The sequence below is a fragment of the Heteronotia binoei genome, chromosome 7 (genome assembly GCF_032191835.1).
Source record: "Heteronotia binoei isolate CCM8104 ecotype False Entrance Well chromosome 7, APGP_CSIRO_Hbin_v1, whole genome shotgun sequence".
Taxonomy (NCBI): domain Eukaryota; kingdom Metazoa; phylum Chordata; class Lepidosauria; order Squamata; family Gekkonidae; genus Heteronotia; species Heteronotia binoei.
The window spans coordinates 61,700,160-61,713,908 of NC_083229.1; the positions used below are offsets into that span (position 1 = coordinate 61,700,160).

A 13,749-nucleotide genomic window follows, 5' to 3' on the forward strand; every position below is an offset into this window, starting at 1 on the left:
AAAAGTCTGGTCAGTAGACTAGTCAAAAAAGAACTAGCATAATATGGTGACTTAAAGATTCAGCTATGAAACAGAAATTTCACAGTTAAATAGGTTTCTCCCCCCTATAGTGAGCTCAGCAGGTGATCCGAAGCAAGCCCCTCTGCACCCCTACCTCCCCCCAGGTGACATGTCTGTTTTTTTAACCCATGAAGATCTCACTGTACAGCATCAGCTTTGTTGAAGTCTCATGGGGTTGCCAGAAGGAAAAGAAGGGGAGGAACAACCTGCATCTGCAAGCACCCTTTGCACTCAAACTTCAGTGAACCCAGCCTCTTATGATTAACATTTTACTTTTAAAAAAAATCAACTATAACTGCGTGATTCTCAACTGACCTACTTCAGATGGTTGTTCCAAGAATTACTGAGAATACATGTGAAGCACTTTCTGCACTCAGAAAGCACTAGATATATGCCAAAAATTACTATTTTAAAAGTTCAATCTATAGAAGAGGTCCCCAGTGTGGCACCTGCCAACACTTATTCTGTAGCTCACCAAGCGTCTTCAAAAAGTGAGCAGGGCTATGTGAGGCTTTTGCCCAGTAAAGCTTTCGACTGTACTCTGTAGGTATGATTGGCTGTGCAGATTTTTAAAAAGTCATTTCAGCAACAACCATCAAAATATTTTTAAACAGTAGGTTCATTTTAAAAGGCATCCCGTTAAGCACAAAGTTTTTACTAGAGTGATACATGACTTTGGTCTCTGATATTTTACTGTTGATTCCACCTCCTGTGGCAGCCATTTTGCAGTTGCACTCACTACCCTTTTTCAGAATTCCAAAGGACTCACAGGATCAAAAAGGCCCGTTAGGACTTCTGGTCCACAGAGAAGCTTTGTGCAGGGCTGCACATCTAAACTGTCAAAAGCAATCTGTTTAAATGACCAGCCAAAAAAAGATGTAAGGTTTTTAACATTATTTACAACTATATAAATGTAAACATACAGGTTTAGTACTTCACTGATTATAAGAACAAAGTTAATTATTACAGAAAAAAATATCAGTTTCTTTTAAAAACTGCATCTTACTACTTAATTCAACAAGTTTTTTATTGTCTCTGTGTCATACACAGAACAGATTTTGTAATGAGTTTCAATAGTTTTCCCATATATTTTATAAAAAAACTTTTAAACATGTGTGCTTTTTACTCTCTCCAATTTTCCATAATATTGTGCAGTATCTTGCTTGTTTTGTTTCAATCAGTAATTCAGTTCTTTCAAATTAAAACTTTTTTTTTTTCAGTTCCATTATGGACAAAAACTCATCAGAGTAGACAACCAGCTCACATGCAACCGATAGCCCCGACTCCTCTGTTTGTAGATTACTAGAGTTATAGCAGATGAACAGTAGGAGGACCACTGCTATGTTGCTAGGCCTGTCACTGACTAAATATTTCCCAAAGTTTCAAACCCATAGGGGGAAAGGGAAAACAAAATTTCCCAAGTTGGGGAGGGAGGTAATGAAATATGCAATACTCAGCTTTCCTATCAAATCAAAAATTGTTCTGCCATTTAAACACAAAATGCATCATTTACTACTCAGTTAACATCCAAATTGCATTAATTGGCATATTTATAGAATTTTAAAGGAGAAATACTTTAGTTTTCTACTACCAAAACTGCATATACACCTAATGTTGAAGTGAGAGAAAGAGCTGCAAACTGCCGAATTATGATACCTAACACATTTCACTCATGTTTGGTGAGCCAGTTTGGTGTAGTAGTTAAGTGCGCAGACTCTTATCTGGGAGCACCGGGTTTGATTCCCCACTCCTCCACTTGCAGCTGCTGGAATGGCCTTGGGTTAGCCATTGCTCTCGCAGGAGTTGTCCTTGAAAGGCCCCACCCACCTAACAGTGTATGCTGTGGGGAAAGGCGATACAGGAGATTGTAAACCATTCTGTCTCTGATTCAGAGAGAAGAGTGGGGTATAAATCTGCAGTCTTCTTCTTCATTAGTAAAGCTTTAAAATGGAGAGGAACCCTGTCCCCCTGAGTTTTACCAGTCTTTTCCTAGGCCTTCACATCTCCACCCCTGATTGTAGCAGGACTAGATGGCAAATAGCCCTCATTTCTGCTTCCAAATGAAATAGTATAATTAAATTTACAAGATTACCTACCACTGACATAGTGCATTATTTGATAATTACGGATTGCAGTCAGACACAACATCAATTGGTCAGCATGCCAACCTATTTTCTTTCACAGAAAATATGAGAATGCATCTTAAGGGGGGAAATGAAGATCTTGAAAACACCCAAGAGAGATGCTATAATCCAACTGCAGCTGACCATCAAAGCTGTCTATCAAATACAACATAGAGCTGTTCTACAACTCAATGCAATGGGTGTAACTGTATCAGAATCAGATTCTAAAAGCCACTGTAAAGACCAGGAACCTGAAGAGCAAAAAAAAAAAAAAAGGCATCTCAAGCTCGGTGAGGTCCATGAAGCTCGCTCTTGGCGGCCCCCAAAACCAGGTGGTAGGAGAGGTGCCACACTGTGGCATCTCGAGGGAGACCCTGATGGGGACTTCTGACAGCAAGGGACTCTACAGGAGCCAGGGAAACAGCAGCGGCTGGTCTCTGTTCCTTCTGCCTGCCCCGATGCTCCGCCATTGCAGTCACTATGATGACAGTAAGCGATGAATGCCCGACCACTTTCTTCTTTTAACAAGCTTCTATCACATCATATTTCTACCTTAATCATCAAAATGCTATCATGCAAGTAAGTCTTTCTTTTTACTACTACCAATTAATGGATCTTTTGTTAAAGCGCCAATTGGGAATGTTAAAAAAAGGGGGGGGAAAAGGAGGATATCCCCCCCTTTTTTCTCCTAAGGTAGGCTTCAAAAAGACAAATTACAAACTTAAGAACTCTCAAAAATTTAAATTGGACTGAACATGGATATTCAAATGGATTTGGCTTACAACTAAACAAACTATAATGAGAGCATTATTTTATTTCAATACGGTCTGAATAAAAGTTGGATATATCTTTTAGAGAAATGCTTTTGATACCTGATTGGGACTGAAATGATTACAACCGGACTGAAAGAGAAAAGCATAAGGCTGGAGGAGATTTAGAAAGAGAGACTATCTGGGACTTTGAGTTGCTTTTTAACTTCGATTATCAGACTGAGTTATACTGTGGAGAAAATGGCAAATCAACCTGAAGCGTTTGATAAAAAAAGATATTATGGTTGCCATACCCTCCCTTAAAGCAGGAAATTGGTCTGCTGACAGAGTTGATAGAAGACAAAGTGGAAACGTTTATTTTAAAACACAGCGAAACTGAAAATTAACATGAGCGGAGTGGTGAAGGGATCCCAGTGGTGTCTACGGAGATGAGAGAGGTGGATAAAGATCCGGTGGAAAAGGAGTCGAAAGAAATCTAAATGGAGATATCGTGCGCAGTTACAAAAAGGAAGCGGAAATCAAGCCTGATTAAAGTTTTTACAGCAGGAAGTGACGGTGTGGAGATCTCATCGCTTTCAGTAAAACAGATCTATGTGCCAAAGGGAGAAAAGGCAGACTACTTCAAGAAGATCAAGGCTTGGAAAGCTTTCAAAAAGAAGGGATTATAAACTGTTGCTCTTTCTCCTAATTGGTCAACATGAAATCAATAAAAGGAAACTGGCGTGCAGCCTTGAAACAGCTTTGAAATGACAAGCGACACTTCTAGAGGCATGCGGCTTTGAAATGGCAAACGAGACCTTTAAAATCTGAATGCTTCTCTTCTGTTTGTTATTTTTATCTATGGAGCGTATATTCTCAAAGCTAAATAGAGCAATTTAATAGAGAGTGGGTTATGGAAGAGTATGATTTATTATAGGCAAAGATAAATAAGTGAGAGAAAGGGGGTCATTTTCATTTAGGGATCCTACTTTTTTATACAGTTAAATAAAGCAATTTAATAGAGAGTGGGTTGTATGCATTCTTACCTAGGTAAAAATAATAAGTATGGGAAATGAGGCTGTCAGAGTTTATCAAACTTGTGCTTCTTAGAGTAATATGAAAATAGGAGATATCGTCTCCAAAAAGTTTAATGAATCTTAAACATTTAACCTAGATAAACAATTAATTTGGGTCAATTTATAATAAGGTAGACAACACAGGTATGTGAAAATTTTAAAGATCTGCTCCGGGTTCTTCCCCCCCCCCCTTTTTTTAGCAATAGAATCAGTTGATATCAAAATAGATAAAGTATTGTCTGCTAGGTTTTATTTTGGTCTTTTGTTAATTTTTTTCATTTTTCATTTTTTCTCTGTTGGAAGCAATTAAGGTAGTATTAAGGATAAAGATATTATATTAATCTTCTCTGCTTATGACTATTGTCAATATTGTTATAGTTAGTGCTTGTTGTTAACAAGGTTAAAATTAACCAGTGGTTTTGTGGTTGGCTTCTTTGCTATTCTCGTTTGTTTGTATTAAAGATGAATAGCTTAGATTTATGTCATAAGCAATAGAATAGTAAAAATATATAATAAAATAATAAGACTGTATAATGTAATGGTTGTATTAGGTTAAAATTTAAGACTTGCAGGTAGAAAGAATTTAGTATCAGGTTTGAAATGTAACAGCTATATTTACTGTTTTCTTTTTCTTTTTTTCTGTTTTATTCTTCCCCCAACTCTTTCTTTTTTTGCTTCTGTATCCCCACATCATTCCTTTCCCTTCATACTGAAACTTAATAAAAAATTTAAAACATAAAAAAGCCTGTTTATGACCCATGACCTAAAACAGATAGCAAGAGATATTGGCCAATCAGGGTGAGTCATAATCTCAAAATTCTTTCTCAAAGAGTTGCTGGTTTGATTTGCAATTCTATATTCCAAATATACTTTGGCTTGTGAAGACTACAGTTTGCCTAGTCCACATGTTACAAACTAGCTATTTACAAGCAGGAAGCACAAAAACACATGAAGGGGGAGGGGGAAGCATGTCAAAATGAAGCTCCTTCCCTGACCCTCTGCCAAAAAACTTCACCACTTCCTAACAGAGAAATGTTGGAAGTCTTTAAAACCCATATGAAATGTTCCCTCTTTCAGACTGAGTGAAATGCATTTTAATAGATGGTTTCATGCCTTCTGCACTCAATTTAAGAAACACAACAATATCGAAGTAGGAAAGCTTGTTTCAGATTTGTGTGAATCTTCTGATCTTATTTGTAAGGGCAAACAAGCAGCAAGGCACTTGCTAAGAGCTGAAACTCAATTTGAAGAACGTGGTGCAAACTCTGATAGGATGTTTAACTTCAGACAACAGATGTAACAGCCAACAGCAGTGGGAATTGCTTGTTTCAGGAGGCAGACAAGCTATTTTTCAGATAATCTACAATGGTTCTGTGGATCACTTGGCAGTTGGAATAATAAGAGGATGTACTATACCAGAGGTGGCCAATGGTAGCTCTCCAGATGTTTTTTGCCTACAACTCCCATCAGCTCCAGTCATTGGCCATGCTGGCTGGGGCTGATGGGAGTTGTAGGCAAAAAACATCTGGAGAGCTACCGTTGGCCACCCCTGTACTATACTGTACAGACATGCTTGATAATTACTCCTGTCTAATAGGAGAATGGAATGTGGCATATCAAAGCACAAGCCACCACCTGGCATTGCTGCAGTACATTACTCTGCCCCTATAAAGCATATTTTGCTGCAGGTAACCAAAAAGAGGTGTCAGGGATAGACATGAACCCAAACCCCTGAATTCCTACTCTCAGTAGCTCACAGGAAGCTTTGTCCAAGGCATTATTTCCCCTGAAGTATCAACAATATAGATTCTTTAAAAAGAAAACAAGCTTCACTTAACATTACAATCATGGAATCGCAGAATTCGAAGGGGCCACACATGCCATCTAGTCCAATCCCCTGCTCAATGCAGGATCAGTCTACTGAATGGATGTCAAACATATGGCTTGCGGGACGGAACTGGCCTGCCCAGGACTTTAAGCTCTCTTCTCTCCTGCCCCAGCCTCTGCCTGTCCTCACCCTTCCAAGATGCCTGTGAGTGCAGAGAGCAGAGGGTGTGGCTACCGAACTTTCCTCGTCTTCACTGGCTTCTCCTGTGCCCATGTGAGTCTGCTGGAATATTTGCTGAAGTCTGCTGGCTGAGGGGGAGGGGGCTTGCTTGCAAATGTTGTGCTTCCTGGTGGAGGCTTTTCTCTTGTAATCACTGAGCTAAGGAGCCAGGTGAGTTTGCTAGAGTTATTTGTTGAAGTTTGCTAGCTGAGGAGAGGGAAACTGTGCTTCTTGGTGGAGGCTTTTCTCTTGCATTGACTGAGCTAAAGGTAGGAGCCAGGTGGGTCTGCTAGAGTTCTGGGTTATCAATAATCCCTTGTCCCTCCATTCTTTTTGGGGTAGTACTTAATTAGCATTATGTTTTTGCCAGGGCTATCCAGGCCATGGCTCAGTTGAAGAGCCTCTGCTTGGCATGCAAAGAGTCCCAACTTCTACCCCTTGCACTTCCAGTTGAAAGGACAAGGCTGTGGCTTATTAGTAGAAAGACTTCAACCTAAGACCCTGGAGAGCTACAGTCACTATGAGTAGACTTTGGAGGGGAGGGAGCTTGCAATGCCCAGCCATTTCATGTTTTCCCTGGGTCCTAAACTGACTCAGAGAACTGACAATTAGAGCAGGCTGGGGAAAGGGGAAGTATGGGGGCATCATCCTAGCGCTACATTGCATCTTTGTGTTTGTCTGTGTCCTTTTATCTCCACTACCTGGCATTACATTTTATGACAAAAATGGCCTAGCCCAATGAAGTCCCATTTATGTAAGATCCAACCCTTATAACAAATGAGTTTGACACCTCTGGCCTAGAGGTTCTTTGCACTGAACTCTGTGGTATAACAGTCAAACAGCAGTCACATACCATTTCTTGCCAAATGTAAACTTCTTCTATCTAAGATCTAATTTTGGTGCTGGAAAATGCTTAGTGACATGGAGACATGTCACAAACGCATTTCATCCAGAGGATTGTTAAATGAGCCTTCAACCCTCTGTAGTTCTTAAAGTTAAAAAGAAAAGTTATACTTCAATCTCAAAAGAAAGCTATTCATTTTTCAGCAATTTAACACAACTTAACAAGGTATCTATATTCTGTAAGTGGTAGCAGACCATTCTAAAATTCAGAGTCCTTTGCTTCAAGTCAACACCATGACTAAACTCTTCCTCAGCCTTCCATTAATCCAGGGGTGGCCACACTGTGGCTCAGGAGCCAAATGTGGCTCTTTCACACATACTATGCAGCTCTTGAAGCCTTAGCCACCCTGTTGACCAGCTTGGAGAAGCTATTTGTCTCTTTAAATCCTTCTCCAAGCCAAGCCAGCCCCTCCCCCCATCTCTTTCATCTTTTCGCTTCACCTCTCTCTTTCTCATTTGTTTCTAATTGAGGGAGCCAGAGAATGCTTGCCAAAATACATCATTCAAGAAAAAAAAATTAGGAAACAAATAGCTCTAGTTATCTAGGACTTCAGGTTACCATCAAAGATCAGTTAAAAACTGAAACAAATAAGATGTTGTGCCAGCAGCTCAAGGCTGCTTTTATTCTTGCCCGATGCTCTCTTTCTCTCTGTGTGTAAGTGTAATAATATATAACAGCACAGTGAATCGGACGAGGGCATGGTCAGCATCTCGGGAGCTCGCAGGCCAGAGCAAGTCTGGTCGCATTCATGCCCTGTGGCTCTCAAACATCTGACATTTATTCTGTGCACCTTTAACATTAAGCAAGTTTGGACATCCTTGCATTAATCTATGCTTGAAGTTTTTCAAACTGCTTGTATTCATGTTTGTTTGGAATTGCGCCACTGTGTTCAATGGGCCTATTATGATTACACATCCTGATCAATAGAATACTGCAGCCCTAGTCACTACAAGATCACTTCAATCCTAAACAGTTATACCCTTCGAAATGTATGTAGGATTATTCTGAATATGCATAACTGGCAACAAAGTAGAATATCTATGACTTACATAAATTGTACTAATTTTTCCAGTTCCTCTTGATGAGTTACTACATTTACAGGCACAAAAATGCCAGTTAACGCTCTGGAATATATACCTATAGAACTGAAGCTTATACTGTACATGACACTGATCATGGCATGTAAAATACCTATATCAACAATGAAGAGATGAGATTTCTATACCCAAACCCATGTGTATTTACTTGGAAGCAAGTCCCACTGAATCCATCAATCCAAACAAACTAGTCTATTAACATTTTTTCCTAGCCCATCTTCCCACAGATACTATGCTGAGTAATTTATTTGTTTTGTACCCCATCTTTCTCCCCAGTGGGGACCCAAAGCAGTTTACATTGTTCTCCTCTCCTCCATTTTATCCTTCAACAACCCTGGAGATAAGATAGGCTAAGAGTGTGTGACTAGTCTAAGGTCACCCAGCATGCATCCATGGCACAAGTGGGGATTTGAATCCCCAGGTTTCCCAGATACTAGCCTAACCCTCTTAACCACTATACCACACTGGGCTCTCATCTGTGACACACTGTCTATGGGGGAGGGGGGGAGATAAGGGACACAATTCCCATTTACATGAGATTTGCTGGCTGGAGATCCAGACACCATTTTTACTACACACAATGAAGCATGTGGCTATCTATGTCTCACTGAATGGGGATTGCTTCCTATTCCTTTAGCACACACAGGACTGAAGTCCTGAACTAATTAATTCAAGGCAGGATTGCTGGCTTGTGCTTTCTTTTAAAATAAACAAAAATCAAGTCTTCAAGTATTAGTTGTTGGTCTGGCTCAGCTTTATATCAGAGAAAACAGTCTGCAAAAAGCTGGAGGTAGAATTCATATGTAGCATACTCTCATCCATGTTTACTTGGAAGCAAGACAGGATATACAACATCCCTGAGAAAAGACAATATTTAAAGACTACATAATGTAGAAATAAGAAAATGAATCAGTAAAGTTTCCAACAAGATATCTAGAATAAAGGCTACTAATATGAATGTGCCTTATACTAAGTCAGACCACTGGTCCATCAAGGTCAGTACTGTGTACTCAGAGAGGCAGTCTGATCTTTCACATCACCTTCTAACTGATCCTTTTAATGGAAGATGCCAGAAATTGAACCTGTGACCCTCAGCATTCCAAGCAGGGGCTCTTCCACTCAGTCATGGCTCCCTTTCTTTAATCTACTTTGTAAATCGAAAAACAAATGAAGAACAAAAAATGTTAAAAGGAATTATATACGTCTGGCTGGTTATTAAGGGGTAGATATAAGTTAAGAGAACTGATACCTGTTTTAAAACTTGAATCAACATTCACACGGAAGAAACATAATTGCAGTTTTTTGTTCCAAAAGACAAATTGAACTGGAGATGTTTGACAATTTAAAAATAGCCAAGAAATGAATACATGCCACAGATATCACAAAATCTGCAAGCACACGTTTCTTTAGAATGTTTTACATAGTGCAGAACAACCAAAGTTTTATGCAATCCAAGAAGAGGCAATTTATAAATGACCTATGGGATGGTAGGCATATCGGAATGGCATGGCTAGGCCTAACTCCCTTGGAGAGCAAGAACACAGACAGGGCAGCAGGAAGCGATCCGTACTGGGAAATGTATTTATAAGTTGCTCGAAAAATACAATAAATGAGTAAACAAGGAATCATCAAAGAACTGGGAGTCTTCCAACTAAAAGTGAAATATCTTTTTGCGGGATGTTTAAGATCCAACACCAGCTCCCTTTGTGCGGAAGGGATGGGCCGGCCTACACGACCCGAACTGGTCTAGACCAAGCATTCGGGCTAAGGCCCTAAGGCGGCTCCAGCTATGAGGCCTTGCCCATCATCCTGGGAGTTGCCACCACTTCACCGAAATGTCTAGCGGGAACAAGGGGATTCTTCAAAGGCACGCAAAGGAGGTCAACGATACCCCGCCTGCCCCAAGCGCACAGTCCCCCCTCCGCCCCCGGGCGAGCTCCAAGGAGCACAGCGCAGGCCTCGCAAGGCCGGAACCAGGCCGCGGGCGGAGCCCTCTGCCGAGCACCTCCCCCTCTCGAGCCGAGTCACCACCACGTCGGCGCAGCCAACACTGCGGAAATGGGGCAGCCGAGCTTGGGCGTTGCGCAGGCGGCTTGATTCGTCAGGCCAGGCTCCCAATTCCGCAAGCAGGGCCTCCGCGGTGGGCTCCTTACCTGTGTCCCCGATTATAATATACTTGAAGAGATACGCGTAGGCCATGTCCTTCCACTCTCCAACGCCTCTTCCTCTTGGGCTGCTGGTTCCTTAGTGACGAGCGCTGTTATCCCCGCCCCCTCGGTGTTAGGGCTCGCGCTGCAGAAGGTTCGAAACCGTTAGCGACCCTCTGGTGTGTTTTTTCTTTAACCACCGCCTGTCTTCGCCAGCAACCTCCCACTCCGGCCCTTCGCGTGCACACCTCTTCGTGCTCCCTTTTCCTTTCTTTCCTTCCGAGTCCTTCAAGGCGTTAAAAAGCTTCCTGAGGCGCGCGCGGTGGAGGCGGCTCGCGGGAGCAGGAACAATAACAGGCGCAAGGCTTCCGAACGTTTCGGCAACGTCACGCAGCCTCCTTCGCCGCCGACCCGGAAGTGCTGAAGCTGCCGGTGCCTTTCCTTGGCATGAGGGTGAGGGGAGGATCTCTACTCGTGATACAAGGGGCGGCTTCTCAGTGCCGGCCGGCTCAGCCTTTGGGTAGGGGAATCGAGGCCTGGAACTGTTAGGTTGCGCAAAAAGTAAAGAAGAACAAACGGTCTATCCTCAGTTCTTCTGTGGCTTTGGTCAAAGGCTCCTCGGGGTGAGAGCTCCAGATTTATCTGCTCCGAAGTATAAATAGGACCAGAATTGGCCCACATAACATTCAAGGCCTTACTTCACGGCCACTCCTCTTTACAGCTAGGCAACTGTTAGCTGATTTAACACTGACATACGCAGAATCCCCTCCAACTAGGCCGGTTTAGCTTTTTCGAGCAGTAGCTGAGAAACTGAGAATACTGCCTTTCGTTGGCGCACTTGGCAATTATCCGTATACTGACCACATCCAGTTCGGATTACTCCAGTAAATTTGATGCTTCAGAACATAATTTGGAAACTTGTGTAAATGCAAAAAGCTCTGAATATACCTGATGGATAATTAGGGTTACAATCCTCCAGGTGGGGCTTTGAGATCCCTCAGAATTACAGCTCCTCTCCATACTGAGCTAACTTCCCCTGGCAAAAATGGCTGCTTTAGAAGGTGGATTCTATGGCAGTGGTGTCAAACAGGGCTCTTATACAGCCTGCAAAGTAACTGGTCATTACCTTTATTGCCACATGACAGAGGCTGTGCATTATGTCCCTGTATACTGTTGCAGTGCCAATGCATACTAGGCAATGATGGTGAGAGGATGGACATCAGGGAGATACCGAAAAGGAATATTGTAAGAGTGTTAATGTTTTAAGCATGTTTGTATTGGGGGTAAAAATAATAATTGGGTTTGCCTGAGTCCTTTATGAAGTTATACCTCCAGTATCTGGCTGGCACTACATTTTATGGCACACATTGCCCAACCTGACAAAGTGACATTGATTTAAGATCCAGCCCTCATAATAAATAAGTTTGACACCTGTGCACTATGTCATTATACCCAGCTGAGGTCCTTCCTCAAATCCTGCTCTCCTAAGGCTCCACCTCCAAATCTCCAGGAATTTCCCAGTTCAGAGTTTTTGCAACCCTACATCTTTTTAAAAAATGCAATTGCTGTCATTTGTTTCCCAGTACAAGGCGCTGGTGCCCTCTAAAGTCCTGAAACGTATTGCATTGGGGTAGCTGAAAGATCATTTGCTCTCATAAAAGTGTACCCAGGAAATAAAATTAAGCTCTGAGGCCCTGCCAATGTGAGTTGTTACTATTGTTTTATTGATGGTAAAATCTATGTTTTGTTTGTAGCTACCTGTCTCTGAATATATGACTGAGAGGAATACAAGAAGTCCCTTACATAAATATTTGCAGACCATATTGGGAAAAGACTGAGAAGGACTGAAAATGGGAAGGTCTCTTCAGGCATGTACTGATAGAATTAAGCTATTGCTTATTCTTAGGGATGCTCAAACAGTGGCCCAGTTCATCTGTTGACTTTAAAGTGTCCATGCTGTCCTAGAGCAGTGCCCAAGAAGCCACCTTCCATACCACATCAGAGCATATGGGTAGCCTGTCAATGGTCTTCACCTAGGGTTGCCAGCACTGGGTTCTGAAATACTTGGAGATTTTGGGGGTGGAGCCTAAAGATGGCAGGGTTTGGGGAGGGGCTTTATCAATGGGATATAATGCCATGGAGTTCACCTTCCAAAACAGCCATTTTCTCCAGGTGAACTGATTTCTGGAGATCGGTTGTAATCTCAGGAGGTCTCCAGCTACTGTCCGGAGGCTGGGAGCCCTATTTTTCATAGCCACCTTTAACACCAATCCACAGATGGTATTTTAGGGGTGTAAAACAAGAAGGTTTTTTTTTAAAAAAAATGTATATATTGCTGTAAATTGCTAACCATTTACCAAGGCTTGTGAAAAGACTCCTTGCATCTACAGAATGTGTGTTTTCTAATGCTGACCTTATTGTTAATGTAGGCATGAGACTGACACCAGACAAGATTGCCATCTGAGCACTGGCAACTAGCCAGAGGTGGGTGAGGACATGCAAATACACAATGCCACTTCCAGCACATCAGCTCAGTGCACTAGGGTTTCCCTGAGACTCTTATGATTTTAGTATAGTAAAATCATACCATTTCCGGGGAATCCTATGCATTGCACTGTGGCAATGATGACACTTCTGGGTTTGCACCAGAAGTTTGGTGACAGCTATCTCGCCACCATTTCCCCACCACCCTTCTGCTGAGTGGCAGTGTGCATAGTGCAGATTTTACAAAAAAAAATCTGTCTTGTATCAACTAGTAACAGATATTGAATACCAAATATTTCATGTAAATATCAAATGACCTATGATGGTGCCATTAACAATCAGCCATATTTTTTGACCAATTTCTCCATTTATTTTCATAACAAATGCAATTAATCTTGACATCTTAAAAGTAACAAATTTGCCTATATTTGCCAACAATTATATTACATTAGCCTGAACTGACTTTCCTTAAAATTGAGGAATATTTAAAGTTCTGAAGCATATCTAGGACACTGGAGTATCACATAAGCCATATCAATCTGCCTGTAATTACAACAAAACTAATTGAAAGAAATCCCATTATACTGACATTCTGATACCTCTAATGGTAGAATATCCAAATATGCCTTAATAAGAGCCTTTCTAAGATTAAAGTTTTTGCAAAGCAAATGGCAGTTTTACAGAATGGAAAAAGAAAACCAAGCTAACTGCCTGCCTATAGGGTGGAAGACTAAAAAAGGAAGGGCAACCAAAAACATACAAGCCTGTTCCCATAGACCAGGGGTGGCTAACGGTAGCTTTCCAGATGTTTTTTGCCTACAACTCCCATCAGCTCCAGCCAGCATGGCCAATGGCTGGGGCTGATGTAGGCAAAAAACATCTGGAGAGCTACCATTGGCCACCCCTGCAACAGTTAGGCAGCTTCAGGAAAGAGAAAGCACAACAAATAGAGTTGTCAGCCTCCAGGTGGGGCCTGGAGATCTGCTTTTACAACTGATCTCCAGCTGGCAGAGATCAGCTCCCCTGGAGAACATGGCTGCTTTGAAGGGTGGGCTCTATGGC

General features: G+C 41.7%; 1 protein-coding gene across 1 annotated transcript in view; it reads right to left on the reverse strand.

Annotated features, from left to right (window-relative positions):
• The window catches only part of LOC132575193 (ras-related protein Rab-2A), a 71,718-nt gene extending 60,955 nt beyond the window's left edge, over window positions 1–10,763 (reverse strand). Inside the window, exon 1 of the mRNA XM_060243742.1 lies at window positions 10,210–10,763. Coding sequence (XP_060099725.1) covers window positions 10,210–10,255 — 46 coding nt within the window. The 5' untranslated portion in view covers window positions 10,256–10,763. The remainder of the gene's footprint in view (window positions 1–10,209) is intronic.
• Window positions 10,764–13,749: the final 2,986 nt, after the last annotated feature.